Source organism: Calliphora vicina, chromosome X (genome assembly GCF_958450345.1).
Source record: "Calliphora vicina chromosome X, idCalVici1.1, whole genome shotgun sequence".
Classification (NCBI taxonomy): Eukaryota; Metazoa; Arthropoda; class Insecta; order Diptera; family Calliphoridae; genus Calliphora; species Calliphora vicina.
The window spans coordinates 2,507,306-2,522,929 of record NC_088785.1 but is presented as its reverse complement, the minus strand read 5'-3'; the positions used below and the strand labels follow the sequence as shown (position 1 = coordinate 2,522,929).

At 28.0% G+C, this 15,624-nt stretch overlaps 1 protein-coding gene across 1 annotated transcript in view; it reads right to left on the bottom strand.

Moving 5' to 3' along the window:
- Positions 1–12,577: 12,577 nt before the first annotated feature.
- Positions 12,578–15,624, bottom strand: part of PlexA (plexin A) — an 85,345-nt gene continuing 82,298 nt past the window's right edge. Inside the window, exons 8-9 of the mRNA XM_065514646.1 lie at positions 12,996–13,141; positions 12,578–12,910 (exon numbers count right to left, since the gene is read on the bottom strand). Of these exons, the coding sequence (XP_065370718.1) occupies positions 12,743–12,910; positions 12,996–13,141 (314 nt within the window). The 3' untranslated portion in view covers positions 12,578–12,742. The remainder of the gene's footprint in view (positions 12,911–12,995; positions 13,142–15,624) is intronic.

The window sequence follows — 15,624 nt, the reverse complement described above, 5'->3', positions numbered from 1 at the left end:
ATATTACTTTTTAATTTTGTTTTTAACAAAACGTACATTTTTTCCTTTATTTTTTAACAAAAGTTTCTTTTTCCGATATTAAAATGGTATTATCAGGCCTGTCACACAATTCAATTCCAATCGAAATTGGAATTAATTCCGCATTTTGCGTAAAACGAAATTTTCTTTCGGAATGAAACCACTTTCAGTTTTCAAAGTGGAATTGATATTTATTTGTAATTATTTGTTTTTCTAAAAATTTTAATCAATTTCTGTACCAAAAACTTCATATTTGTTTTAATATTAAACGTTTAATCAAATCAGAAATACAGAATTATTAAATTTTTTTTGAATTAATAAGTTACACGGAATCTGAAGAACCTAAAACGAAATCGATCGGAATAAAAACTACGGAATTGAAACCATTCCGAACAAAATGTGTGACAGGCCTGTATATCAAACACCCTTAAAATTTAATGTGGTGACTTATGGCAGTTACATAGATGTATCTATTGAAAAGTATGAAACTTGTTACCATTTCCAGGTTCATGTAGGTTTTTAAGGGGGCGAAATAAATAAAACTCAATTTCCTAAAAATTTGAAATGAGCGAAAAGTAACTTTTGTTCTGCGGCTCCTCATATTTATCAATTCCATTTGACTGAGATAATCAGCCCAATTATGAATAAAAATTAACCGGGAGTTTTTTCCCTTTTCTCATTTTTCCTATTCAAATTCAATGGGAAAAAACTCCCGGGGAACAAAATCTCGCGGAATTTTTTATTCATAATTGGACTGAATAATTTTGACCTTTTTACAAAATAAAGTGGACTTATCACTTTTGCATATTTATAGTTATTAAATAATAATTCTTGACAACTAAAACTAAAAATTTATTAGATATTTTGTGATTTCTACATAATGTCGGTTAAACGGTTCAACCGTTTTTTTCGAAGTCGGTTAACCGAAAAACCGGTTTTCTAAAAAAAAACAAATTTTAGGTTAACCGACAAACCGGTTATTGAAAAAGTCGGTTTATTATACACACTACATAAAACTCTTAAGTAAATATCTTTATTGCGACGAAATTGAACCAAAATAAGCATCAGATATATATCAACATAGAATATTTTATGTCGATGGCCCGTTAATAGGACATAGATAGCTCTTATATAAGGCCTACATCTGTAATATCAATAAAAATATGATACAAAATTTAATAGAATTTCAGGTAGTCATACTTCTGGATTTTGTGACTATCGATCCATAATTAAACATAGCCCACGTCCGGAAAATGCATTACCCGTTTGAAACACATCGAATTATTATAAGACAATCAAGCTATGTCTGTTGAAGGTACAATAGGGTCTATAGAGAAAATTTCCCCGAAAATATTATTTGTTTGGTGTTAAAAATGGACAAAATAGGTCGAACCAAAAAAAATTAGAACATTATTAGTTAGGACTAACTTATTTATGTATCAAAAAAATAAGTTAAATTGATAAAAAAGATGTGTATTAAACTGTATGATAATCGTTGTTCGCACTTACCATATTTTGATCCCGATAACATTTATATGCAGGTAAAATTTATCACTGATATTTTCTAGTAATAAATATATAAAACTAACCAAATCGGGTGAACCAGATAAATGGTTTATACAAAATGCACAACAATCAGTGTCCGTACTATATTAATTTTTACACCGCTATTCGATAAAGATCATTTTGTTAATTGAGCTTTATTATATTATAGATTTGCCATCAGTGACTGAATAATAAAAAACAGTTTTGAAAGACGTCGTCAAAACAACATGGCCGCCACAGACTGTCAACATCGACCCCCCACCCCCTTACTGGAAAACCCGATAAAAGGTATTTTAAGCTATTAAACGTTTAAGAACACAATTTTATCAAATTTAGCCTAAAAGCTTGGTTTAAGTTTTTTAATACTTTTAAAAATATCATTGCAATTTAAATTTATTTCACATATTACTATTTTTATTTAATTTCGTTATTATAATACTGCATTTTAGTGAGATAAAGTTTGACATATACATTTTTATAAACATATACAAGGAAACTTTGTTGCTTCAAAAATAAACAAAGTTACAATAGCCATATCGTATGAAATGTTGTGATTTTTTTTAGTAAATTTTCTGATATATTCAAATATTGGCTTTTAAATAAGTTTATTTTTAAATAACTTAAAATTTAATTCCTAAATATTAAAAAAAAAATTGAATACGTGTTGGTTACTTTTGTTTAAAACAGATTTTTGTTACCACAAAAACGTTGCTCGAAATATTTGCTTAATTCACAATAATCTTTATGGTATATCTTGTATTAAATACATTTTTTGTGTTTATTTGTTTGTATTTTAAACATCAAAACCCAAATAAAAAGATGAAAAGCAGTATTCAGAAGTGGGTTTTCTAGAAATAGAATGAAAAATATAACTGAAAAAAATTAATTAATTTATTTTTTTTGCAAACACTATAACTTCTTCTTAACATTACAAAAAATAAAACTTTTTAAAAACATAGGTATAAAATAAAATTGTATAAGTGTATTTAATTTTTATATGAAAATGTCCATTCAATAACAGACTCGATACAGAAATACAAGGGGTTTTGTGAATTGAACAATTATTTTTATTATTCATCCAACTATTTCTTCATATAAGCTGTTTTTTTTTAAATTCATTTTATAAAAACTAAATTTATTAAATTACATGTACTTTAATTAAAATTAATAAAAAAGACTTTTAAATACCAAATGTTTTTTTACATATTTCTTAAAGTATTTATTAGAATAAAAATGCATTCGACTTACTTTCAACTAGTAATGCAATTCAATTAATTTAGTCGACCATTTGTTTTCAGTAACAATTAAGTGATTTACTAAGTACTTCTAGACGACATAGTATAGACTAAATACTATATTATGTATTTAAATTACAATCAGATTACATCCCTGCCAAACAAAATACCAAAAATAAGCAAAAAGCCCACATAGTAGAAAAAAATAAAAAAAAATAAATAGTAGAAAAAAATAAATAAATTAATTTGTGCTAGGCAAGCTGCGTTTATTTCAATTAATTCTGCGCAAGGTAAGTAAAATAAAATTTGTGTTTATTTATGGATACATATTAAGCTAATTAACGTTAGTCGTTTTTTACCCTACGTATTATGCATGTTCTTGTTGTGATTGTGTGAAAGTTTTACCAAAAGAATTCGCGTCATAGCCGAGGGCAGGACTAGCAGTAGATAAGTTCTAGAAGCAACACGGAGTACTTAATAGCCTCAATGGAGCAATGAAGACAGTCTACCAATGTCACACGATAGCTTAAAATTATTGATTTTTTATAAGTTTGAATTAATTTTTAAACAAGTCATAGTGCTATATTCGGCTGTGCCGTATCTTATAAACATTTCATCATAGAACTTTCAGTGTAGAAGAACAGTATTTGTAAAGAAATATTTTTGTGAAAAATCGGTAAATTAAAGCTTAATGACATGACTATACACAATTTTTTAGGTTTTCTTCCAAAACCTGGATTAAAATTTTTTTTCCTGAAATTGGTCCACCATGGACAATTCAAATTTTTATTGGAGGTAAAATTTGGAAAGTTATAGGAAAAAGTTCAATACATACAGCTGCGGTCAAAATAATAGCACCACGACATTCATATTGTTATATACATAATAGTATTACGTAAAAACTGTTAATTTATTTTTTGTTGTTTTTGTATAAATTTATACTTAATTCAATAAACTTTCAAACATTAAAAATTATTTTGAAAATTAGATGCAAATTTTAAAGAAAAACTACATAATATATAACTACCTAAGAATTTCATCAGTCAAAAAATTAGCACCAAGATAGAAATCGATTAAAATAAACAAAAATTAACCAGGACAAAATTTAATTTAGTAACAATTATTATGGTTTGTAACGTTCTTAACACGTTATTCTTAAAAATAAAATATTGCTGTCTTTTGTTTTCGTACTTTTTGGCAAAAAGAGACCGACCACCTCCTACCCATAAAGATTCTAAAATTTTGAAAATTTTGCATCGAATACAAGGCATACAAGCCAAATAAATATATTTTTTCATTTCCCAAAATAAATTATAAATAAATATTTTTGGATTCCATTTACCCTTTTTGTGACTTTTGGCCATCTATTTTTAGCTTGAAATTTTAGCTTGAAACCCAAATTTATATCAATTTATCATTCCATAGATCATTCCTAAGGTCAAATTTCTTTGATTTATATCTGAGTATGATTTTATCAAGCATTTATATATATATACAGTACGGGCTCGATTTGCGCAACCGAAAGGAAATCGAGGTTGTTGCGATATTCGAAATGCTGCAATAAGCAACCACTATATACGCTATTATTTTTTATTCTTTTTTTTAACAAAAACATGCAATTTAATTAACAAAAAGTAATTAATTCATTTATTAAACATAACAAAGTAAAAATAAATGCTGTAAATAAATATAATATGTACTCGAATAAATAAAAAAATATTTTAATAAAAAATAACTGTGAATAAACAGCCAAAATTCTTTATGAGAGCAGTGTCGTCGTGAAAGTATTTTTTAGGTTCCTATGATTTGAAAATTTTACCTTTAATAGAGGATGTTATACTGTTATTGATGAAACTTTTCTAGGATTTAAATAATTTAAAATTTGTTCTTGTCGTCACTTTTGACCACCGTGCAGAACATAAATGCCTGATTTTCAAAACGGTGGGAAAAGAGTGTTATGACTAAAAGCGATAAGCGGTTTCGCAACCTAAAATTTATATTTTTATTTCAACGGAATGTTTTTTAAAACCATTTCTAAATTTCTATAAATAGTTTTATTCTGAATTAAGCTAATTTGTATGTTCAGAAATCATAATTTTTGGAACTTGAGCTCACATACACCACTTTTTTTGTTACTAAAAAAATTAGAAAAGTAAAATTAATTTTTTTGTTTTTAATTTTATTCATTTCGATATAAATTAATTCAAATTGTAATTTCATGGCGATTTTTTAATTCGAAAACATAAATAATTTAAATTTTTTTGACAATTTCTTACGATGGTGCTATTATTTTGACTGCACAAAATCTGGGTATTTTTTCAAAATACAATATAATTGATTGAAAGGTTAATATTTCTTAAAGAAAACTTTACTCATAGAAGAAATAGAGATTAATTAACGATCTTATATTATATTTAATTAAAATTACTATTGAAATAAAAATATTTCCCATGTTAATTGCATTAAGGTTCTGTGATGCTATTATTTTGACCGGCACTGTATAACCGAAAACTCTACTTTCGCTATCTCGTACATTTATTGACCGTTTTGTGTGATTCCTTATGTGTAAATGTTGGCTAAAATAATCGAGATAATCCTACGTTTTTGCTTATATATCAGCTATTTATGGAAAAATTGTATATAACTATATATGAAACTATATCGGATTTATTGTTATCTCATGTGAGACCGCAGTTTACCAGAAGGACATCGTTAAATCGACCCCACTATATTCTATATTGGTACAGAATATATGTATATATATTTTATACGAAATATAATTAATATTGTGGAAGTTGCAAACAGCTTGATTAACATATATATTACCACTTATATTGAAGGGTATAAACAGGTACGCAGGGACATACAAGCTTAAAAGAACGGCAACGGCATCACGTATTGATGGGGAACAAGTACTTCGTGCAACTCGAAAAGCGTGTTATTACCAAGAGCTGTCAACACAGCAATCACTACTGCTACAACAACAGCTGACTTAAAGATGTTGAATACGTTTTCCAAATGTTATTGAATAGCAAACACCATAGTTTTATTTGTTTTTGAAAAAAAAATTTGTCTGCGCCAAAATTTTCTCGAGTTAATACATGTGGTAATGAATGAGATCTATACGTATAAATTACTCTTTTTTAATTGAATCTGGTTCTCGTGATAAGCCGTTAAGTATATGGGGGATTTCACGTCAAGTGAACCAACTTTTAAAATTGATGTTCTGATATATTAAAAAATATTAAAATTTTTTTATTTTTTTTAAATATTTGTTTTCGAAAGATTGAAGAAATAGCTATCTAAACTATTTGGAACACATTTTGCTAAGAACAATAGGTAATAAGTTACATGGATGAGAAAAATCACATGTTTGCCAAGATGTCAAATTTTGACCCCCTCTAACTCAGAGAGTTCTGGACCAATCTTGTTGAAAAATTGTGTCTGAATTACTATCCAATAGGTCTAACCTTGGTGTAAATTTCATCCCGATCGATTTTAAAAGTTGGTTCACTTGACTTGATATCTATATAAATAAAAATCAAATGTCGTTCGTTGGTAAATGCATCAGTTGAGAACGGCCAGACCGATTTAGACATTTTTTTTTTTAAAATGTTGGTCATAGTCCAACTTAGGTTTTTACGGAATGAAAAATTTACCACGCCCACTTTTTTCGATTTATCTAAAATCGGAAAACGGCTACACCGATGTGGCTAATTTTTTGTTTAAATGTTCGTAATTGAAGTTTTTACTGAAGGAAAAATTGACCCCGCCCGATTTTTCGATTTATCTAAAATCGGAAAACGTCTGAACCTATTTGGCTAATTTGTTTTTAAATGTTCGTAGTAAAATTCGTAAGAAAAATTTACCAGGCCCACTTTTTTTCGATATATCTAAAATCTCTAATAACTTATCCAATAAGCGTTTCAAAATATCCAAATTCGTTAATAACTTGGCCAATAAGCGTTTAATCAAGATGTGATCACTCATATTTCTAGCCAAAAATCAATATTTTTATATAAAAACTCAAAATATCTCAATTCGCTAATAACTTGGCCAATAAGCGTTTAATCAAGAAAAGGAGCTCGATCTGTGACCACTCATAACGTATTGTTGTATTAAAAAAAAAAATAGGTACCGTGAAATAGCTCCCAAATGAAATATCTTCGCACCAGATTAAGAAATCGTTGCAACCTGACAAAGGCTGACGATGTAAAGAGAATCTTTTCTGAGCGATGCCGGTTTTTGATACACCCCAGAGGAGAAAACCTTTGCGCCAGGCCAAAGGCCGGCAATGCAAAAAACTTTTCTGAGTGAAGCCAGTTTTTGATATTTATGGGTTCTGCTTTTGCAAAGTAGAACCGAACAAAAATGCAATAACTCCAAATACAGTGAAATAACTCCTAATTCCCAAAATAAATGAAATAAAACCCAACAAAAATTTCATTGGGAGTTATTGCATTATGAAATAATTCCCAACAAAAAATTATGAAATAACTCCTTATGCGTTAGGAGTTGTTTCATAATGAAATAAGTCCTAAGTTGTATGAAAAATTTGTTGGAAGTTATTTCATTTTTTCGTGGGGAGTTATTTCATTTGGGTGTTATTTCACGGTACCAATTTTGATTTGCATTTGATTTTAACATATGTACAATGAATCTTCTGGTCATAGAATAAAATATACATAGAAGCGTTACTGAGAGACAAATAACCTAAGTCTGTTGTCAATAACCTATGACTTGCAACAACAGAATACATATACATCAATGTACATATTTTGAGTTTTTATATAAGTAATCGAATTTTGGCCAGAAATATGAGTGATCACAGATCGAGCTGCTTTTCTTGATTAAATGCTTATTGGCCAAGTTATTAGCGAATTTAGATATTTTGAGTTTTTATATAAAAAGATCGATTTTTGGTCAGAAATATGAGTGATCACAGATCGGGCTCTTTTTCTTGATTAAACGCTTATTGGCCAAGTTATTAACGAATTTAGATATTTTGAGTTTTTATATAAAAAATCGATTTTTGTTCAGAAATATGACTGATCATAGATCAACTCCTTTTCTTGATTAAACGCTTATTGGCCAAGTTATTAGCGAATTGAGATATTTTGAGTTTTTATATAAAAAGATAGATTTTTGGCCAGAAATATGAGTGGTCACAGATCGAGCTCATTTTCTTGATATTTGATATTTTTTCTATAAAATATGTGCATTTTATCCTAAAGGGAATTTTACAGATGTTTGAATAAAAAAAATTATTTTTAGTTTTAAAATTTGTATATTTTTTGGAAATTTTTTAAAATTATTTTACGCTTTTAACTGCGCATTAATGCCCATTAAAACCCCTTTTATTAAGAAGTAATATTAAATAATACGGGAATTTAGAAGTTGAACTTATAAAATATTAAAATGCGATTTCTAAAATATTATTTTTAATGATTGATGATGGTTTTTTATATACTATACGTTTTGAATATACTATAGAACAGGAAATATGTATGTATATGTTGGTATAATTTAATGCAAATTAATAAACTCGTAGCCTCATGTTATATCAAATGCCGTTTTCTTTTCTGGCAAACAATTTTACGTTTTTTGCCTCTTTATTTCAAAAATTTTATTTTTGTTAATAAATTTATTTCCAATAAGGGCGGGCCGATGTTGTCTGACTGTGGCGGCCATGTTATTTTGGCGACGTCTGTCAAATCTTCTGTCAAATCATGGCAAGTTACGCGATTGACCTGCACGTCCCAATGGTAAAACTTTACTATCTTATTGAGTGTTACATTTATCGTCTTTAGGGACGAGACGAATTTTTGGATGAATGGTTATGTTAAAAAGCAAAATTGTCGTGTATGGGACGATATCAACCAACACGATATGCATCCATCATTGCGAATTTTGGGTTGGCGCCATCATTGCTGCAGTCATTCAACCATTTAACTCCCTCGGCTCCGTGGTCTGTGCGAAGACGCGGCTAACATTAGAACGTTGTCATATACCATACATAATGTCATAGATTGACATTTCAAATAAATTTAATTTATATTAATTTACATTAAATTATATGTTCGATAAAATTTTCAAATTTTACAATGTTTTTTTTTTACATATTTATTGTGATATAATTTGAAATTAGCTTTAATTTTATACCTTATACATATGTCCATATATTGTATATATACATATCGTCACCTAAAATGCAAAAAAACGTATCATCAAAAAATTGGAAATCGATTTTATTATTGATTACGATTCACTACATCATATTACATACAGTATTGGCCATAACTAAAATTTTTTTCATATGGTATTTTTTTGTATAAAATCTAAGTTTTAAATATCTATTATGTATTACTTTCATTTGTTAATATGTTTAGTATTGATAAACAAATACTTTCAAAGTTAACCTTTCTATAAGAGGTAACTTAAAATCAAAAAATATTTTAAGGTAGAAAATGAAACGGACAAAACTAAATAACCCTTTCAGGGATATACTATAAAAAAAATTAATTAATTTTTTGTTGCAAATCCTTTGTTTTGGATGGCACAAGAACATCTCTTGGCATAGAAGATATTATGTTTTTATGGCGTTTTTCGATATTCCTTCCTAGGATATTTTAACGGCATGAAATAAATCGTGAAAATTTCCGATTCTTATTTCAGCAATTTTCACTATTTATTTTCATATTAACACTGTGCCACAAGTTCTCAATATGATTGAGATCGGGAGATTGACCAGGCCAATGAAGAACTTGAATCTTATTGCTCTGTAGCCAAGTCTTACAAACTTTGGAGGGGTGCTTAAGATCGTTATCCTGTTGGAAGATCCCTATAATTGGTATCTCTTCACTGGCATAAGACAACATTACAGCTTTAAATACATCACGGTACATGAACCGATCCATAATCCCATAAATTTTATGATTTGGCCCAAATCCTTGACCAGAGAAGCAACCCCAGACCATTACATTGCCACCTCCATGTTTAATTGTTCCTTTGCAATACTTAGGATTCAGCCTTTCTCCTTTTGGTCTGCGTACACGCCTTGTTCCAGCGGAATTTTTTAAGTTGTATTTGGATTCGTCAGGGAACAGTACTGTCTTTCATTTTTGGACCATCCAGTCGATGTGGGCTTAGGCAAATTTAAGTCTAGCTTTCTTGTTCTTAGCTGATAGAAATGTTTTTTTTAGCTGGACGTCAGCTGAATAATCGGGCTTCTACTACTCTTCTACGGATTGTTCTTTCGCTAACGCATAATCTTAAACTTGTTCGTACTTGAATAGCTGATGCTGTAGGATCTTTTTGTATTGCTCTTTTGATCAAGGAATCATAATATCGTGTTTTTTTCGCGGACGACCTACAGAATGCACCGGTGATATGCGACCAGTCTTAAAAAATTTTGAAACGAGTCTGGAAATAACTGATCTGTTAATTGAATATTTTTCACTCAATTCATGTAGTGATAAGCACGTCTTTCAGTCTTCAATAACTTTAATTTTAAATTCACTGGAGTACTTGTTTCTTGTCATTGTTTTTTTTGCAGTACCGAGTCAAATTTTTAAACATCTTGTAAGAGGATGCTTTTGTTTTGTCCGCTGCGTTTTGAGTTTTTATATGATTTATCATTTTAAATTAATTTTTAATAAAATTATCTTTTACTAAATGAACATTAACAATATTAGTTAGTAAAATATATACAAAATACATCCAAAAAAAGCAGTTTTTATCAAAAAAATTATGTTTTGAAAAAATCCATTGAGGGGTGCTTTAGTTATGGCCAATACTGTATGTGTACAAAATTTTAAACTTCTACTATCAAAACACCAAGTTATAACCAAAATTGAATCTAAAGTATAATCAAGTACATGATTTTCTTAAACAAAATAACGTATACACTTTTAGTAATTAATTAATAAATCGGTTTTACCTTATTTTAGGTAGTATCCTAATTTTTTATTAATAAATTTGTTGCAATTTAATATTTTTTTGCAGTCTTTATGAAAATTTAATGAAGACTTTTTTAGTTTAAAAAAGTAGTTGTTAGTAATTAAAATAAAAAAAAACCTAATAAATTTAAAAAGGTATATATAACTGCTTTTATTTATTCGGTTATAACTTTTTATTTTTTCATAAAAATTTGTATTGATGATACGTTTTTTTGTTTCAGAAAACAACAATTCAAAAAAACGTAAGCCACATAGCATAAAGTGTACTTTGAAAAAAATATTTTTTTTTGTATACATTATAATTCTAGTTTCAATGTAATTCAGATTTGAAAATTTTGTTTCAATATCTCAAGTAGTTTTCATTTTATACCGTTTTTTGCTTGTCCTATAAACCAATGAAAAGTGATGTTACGTTAATTTGCATTTTAGATGACGATATATAGTATTTTTTTTTTACTTTTTTAAATTTTGAGAAATGTGGGTCGGATTAGTATGACCCTTGGTATAAAATGTCTACGTTTGAAGATTTGAGTTAAATCGGATTATAATATCAGCGTTAACAAAGTCTTTTGAATTATTTTCATATTTTGCAAAAAAAAATTGTTATTATACGTTATTTTTCTGATTTAATTTAAAGGAACTAGTAATCTATACAGAATTATCTTTCCAAAAGGATATAAAAAGTAAAAAATTGGTTGGAAAAATGTACAAGTTCCAACATATTTCAAATGTTCCAACATATTTCAAATGCTATCTAAAGACATTGAAGAAAATCCAGGTCACGATATCTGGTTCTGCTCAGTGTGTCTGGAACGCATAAGGCGTAATACCACCTCAGTCCAATGTACCGTTTGTGACAACTGGTGTCACCTGAAAAGACAAAACTATCCAGTCCGTTTTCCGATTTTAGATAAATCAAAAAAAGTAAAAGTGGCCAATGTTTTTTTTTTTTTTTTTTTCGTAAAAACCTAAGTAGGACTATAACGAATATTATAAAAAATCGGTTCAGAAATTCTCAACTGATGCAATTACCAACGTACGACATTTGATTTTTATTTGGCAACACTAATCCTAATAGAGACTCTGAAATGAATTTTGTGTCTAATGGTCGATTCAATTTTTAATAACTCGAAAATGTACGACTTTTATATATTTTCAGAAAGATAATCCTGTATAGATTACGATTCCATTATAATATACATACAAATGTATATATATATACAAATAAATATTTAATAACCAATTTTTGGCAAAAAAAAATCGGAGTCGATGCAATACGTGTTAACATTATCTAATTTGACTCAAATTATCAGAGTTGGACTCTTATATCAAATGTCATAATAATCTGCAATTCAATAAAAACCCCTAATATACTTTGTACAAGACAATTTTTTGAAAAATAGCGCGGAAAAAGGGTATTATTTTTCCCCACAAAAGTAATGATATTTTAGGTGAAATGTTAAGCATCCAGTTTCATATTTTGTAAGTGTGCAAAATAGGTGAAGATGCGAAAATAAATGTATGTTTTTATGGCTACTTTTTACAAATGATTTCTATGTAGTTTTGGAATGAAAATGAGATTTATAAGCATTTTTGCTTTATGGTTTATGGAACTTTTTGTTCATAATTTGCTTTTCTAAATGAATGTCTTTGTTTTTAGTGGAACTGCAAATCAATATGCCTACATATATCCTATACACAAATTAAATAAATCTACACATAAATAGTATGTTTTTGGTTGGTAAAATCTAAACTAAAATTAATTTCTTTGTAATTGTTCTGTTAGGCTATCTATCTAAAATTTGAAAAAGATTTCATAAATTCATACCAACCTATAATTATGTATTTAATTACTATTTTTATGTTTTCTTTGAACACCCATATGTTTTCCTTTTTTTTCCTTTAATTATATTATGATTACAAATATTAGAATTTATTTTTTTTTTTCATCCTTGATTTGATATTCATATAAGAAAATTCTTATTATTATTCCGCTGACATGATATTGTGTACTTGTTCTAGTTTGTAGGCAAGTCGTTGCTTTTGAGAAAATTCGTCTTCTTCCAATGTTACGGTTAATTGTTCGTTATATTTCACTACATATGTATAAAGTTCATGGAGGGCACAATTCGTATTAAATTCCGATGTGTGAAGCTAGTATAATGAAAAAAAAAGTATAATGAACAATTGAAATCTGTAATTTTACCAATAATTATTCATGTATATGTGATTAATTTACCCTTGACTCTTCAGCTAACATTGCATTCATATCTTGATCAGATATTGGTGGCATTTCTCTGATGTCACGATAATAGCGATCAACCCATTTGCGATATTCTGGTATGTCTTTAGCGTACAACAGCTTTGAGCTTGGTGAATCTTTACCTACAATAGAATAGAAATATATTATATGTATTTATTCAAAACATTTTGGAAATAAATCTGATATTTCATAAGCTTCGATTTATTACGGTATTTTTTACATATCGAACCCTAACAGCGAAAATATCTTTACCAGTCGATTCCCATTATATAATGCAAATCTATAATTTATAATGGCTCATAACTAGGGGGCGGATTTACTTATATGCAAATGCATGTTTTTCTCGAACGTCCAAATACTATGTAGACTATTTATTTATCCGAATCACACATTTTTCTGTAAAATGGCATCGATTTGTTAATGCATATTTTTGCATATTTTACTGATAATGCATGTTTTATTATATTTTATTAAGTAAAAAATGCATATTTTACAACTTTTTTATGAATTGTTATTTTTGGCCAAAACAAAAATAAATCAAAAATTTACATTCTTGTGTATTCCGCCGTTGGTTTTGAAATGTGTATCACAGTTAAAAGAGTATTCAAGCGATTTTTTATAACTCTCTCAGTGGTATTTGATGATAAAGTTACCAACACTGTTGCTAAATTAAATAAATACAGCGACGTCGACAATTTTGTACCTGCTTCAAACTCCACACCAAATGATCAAACACAATTTAAAAAGTAAAAAAAAACGACTAAAATATTTGCAATATTTGTTCTACAAAAAAATTTAATTCATATTCTAATAGTAAAGTTTTTCATATTAGAAAATCATTTATTAATAATTAAAATTTGGTAAGAATATTGCAACAAATATAAGAAACATACGAATTTCATTTCACTATTTTGTTTTATGTAAAATGCCAAAAGTAAGAACACTAAAGACTTCATTTTTAAATATATGGGGCATTTCATGTCAAGTGAACCAACTTTTGAAATCGATGTCTTCCGATCGGGATGAAATTTGCACCAAGGTTAGCTCTATTGGATAGTAACTCAGACACAATTTTTCAACAACATCGGTCGAGAACTCTCTGAGTTATAGGGGGTAAAATTTTGACAATTTGGTCAAACAGGGGTTTTTTCTTATCCATGTAACTTATTACCTATTGTTCTTAGCAAAATGTGTCCCAAATAGTATAGATAGCTATTTCTTCGATCTTTCGAAAAAAAATATTTAAAAAAAAAAATAAAAAATTTTTAATATTTTTTTTCCGAAATCAAAAACTTTTTTGACTTTTTTTTAAAATGCGTCCTTTTTTTTTTTTTTTCTTAAAATAAAGTTTAGATATTTTCCTTGAACACCTACTTGGTCGCTTAGTGGGATGCGAGTGGGATATCTATCAAAATAAATATTTTGTAACTCAAAACATAAAATTTTTGACTTTTTTTGCAAAATCAAAAACTTTGTTGACTTTTTTTTTTCAAAATGGACCCTTTTTTAATCTTTTTTTTAGGTCAAACAAAAGCTTAGATATTATCCTTGAAGACCCTTTTGGTCGCTTAGTGGGATGCGAGTGGGATATCTATCAAAATAAATATTTTTTAACTCAAGACTTACAATTTTTGACTTTTTTTTTGCAAATGGGCCCTTTTTTTAAAATTTTTTTTGTAGTCAAAAGAAAGCTTAGGTCCATTCCTTTAAGATATTTTTAGTCCCTTAGTGGGATGCGAGTGGGATATCTATCAAAATAAATATTTTGTAACGCAAGACATACAATTTTTTAATTTTTTTTTGCAAAATCAAAATTTTTTTCCAATATGGGCCCTTTTTTAATTTTTTTTTTTGCTCAAAAGAAAGCCTACGTCCATTCCTTTAAGATATTTTTAGTCCCTTAGTGGGATGCGAGTGGGATATATATCAAAATAAATATTTTGTAACAATTTTTTAATTTTTTTTTGCAAAATCGAAATTTTTTTCCAATATGGGAATTTTTTTTAAAAATTTTTTTTTGCTCAAAAGAAAGCTTAGGTCTTTTCCTTTAAGACCTATTTTGTCACTTAGGAAGATGTGAGTAGGATATCTATTAAAATAAAAATGTTGTAACTCAAGACATTCAATTATTGACTTTTTTTTTGCAAATTCGAATTTTTTTTCAAAATGGGCCCTTTTTTAAAAATTTTGCAAAAAAAAATTAAAAAATTGTATGTCTTGCGTTACAAAATATTTATTTTGATAGATATCCCACTCGCATCCCACTAAGGGACTAAAAATATCTTAAAGGAATGGACCTAAGCTTTCTTTTGACTACAAAAAAAATTTTAAAAAAGGGCCCATTTGGAAAAAAAATCGTATTTGCAAAAAAAAAAAGTCAAAAATTGTAAGTCTTGAGTTAAAAAATATTTATTTTGATAGATATCCCACTCGCATCCCACTAAGCGACCAAAAGGGTCTTCAAGGATAATATCTAAGCTTTTGTTTGACCTAAAAAAAAAGATTAAAAAAGGGTCCATTTTGAAAAAAAAAGTCAACAAAGTTTTTGATTTTGCAAAAAAAGTCAAAAATTTTATGTTTTGAGTTACAAAATATTTATTTTGAT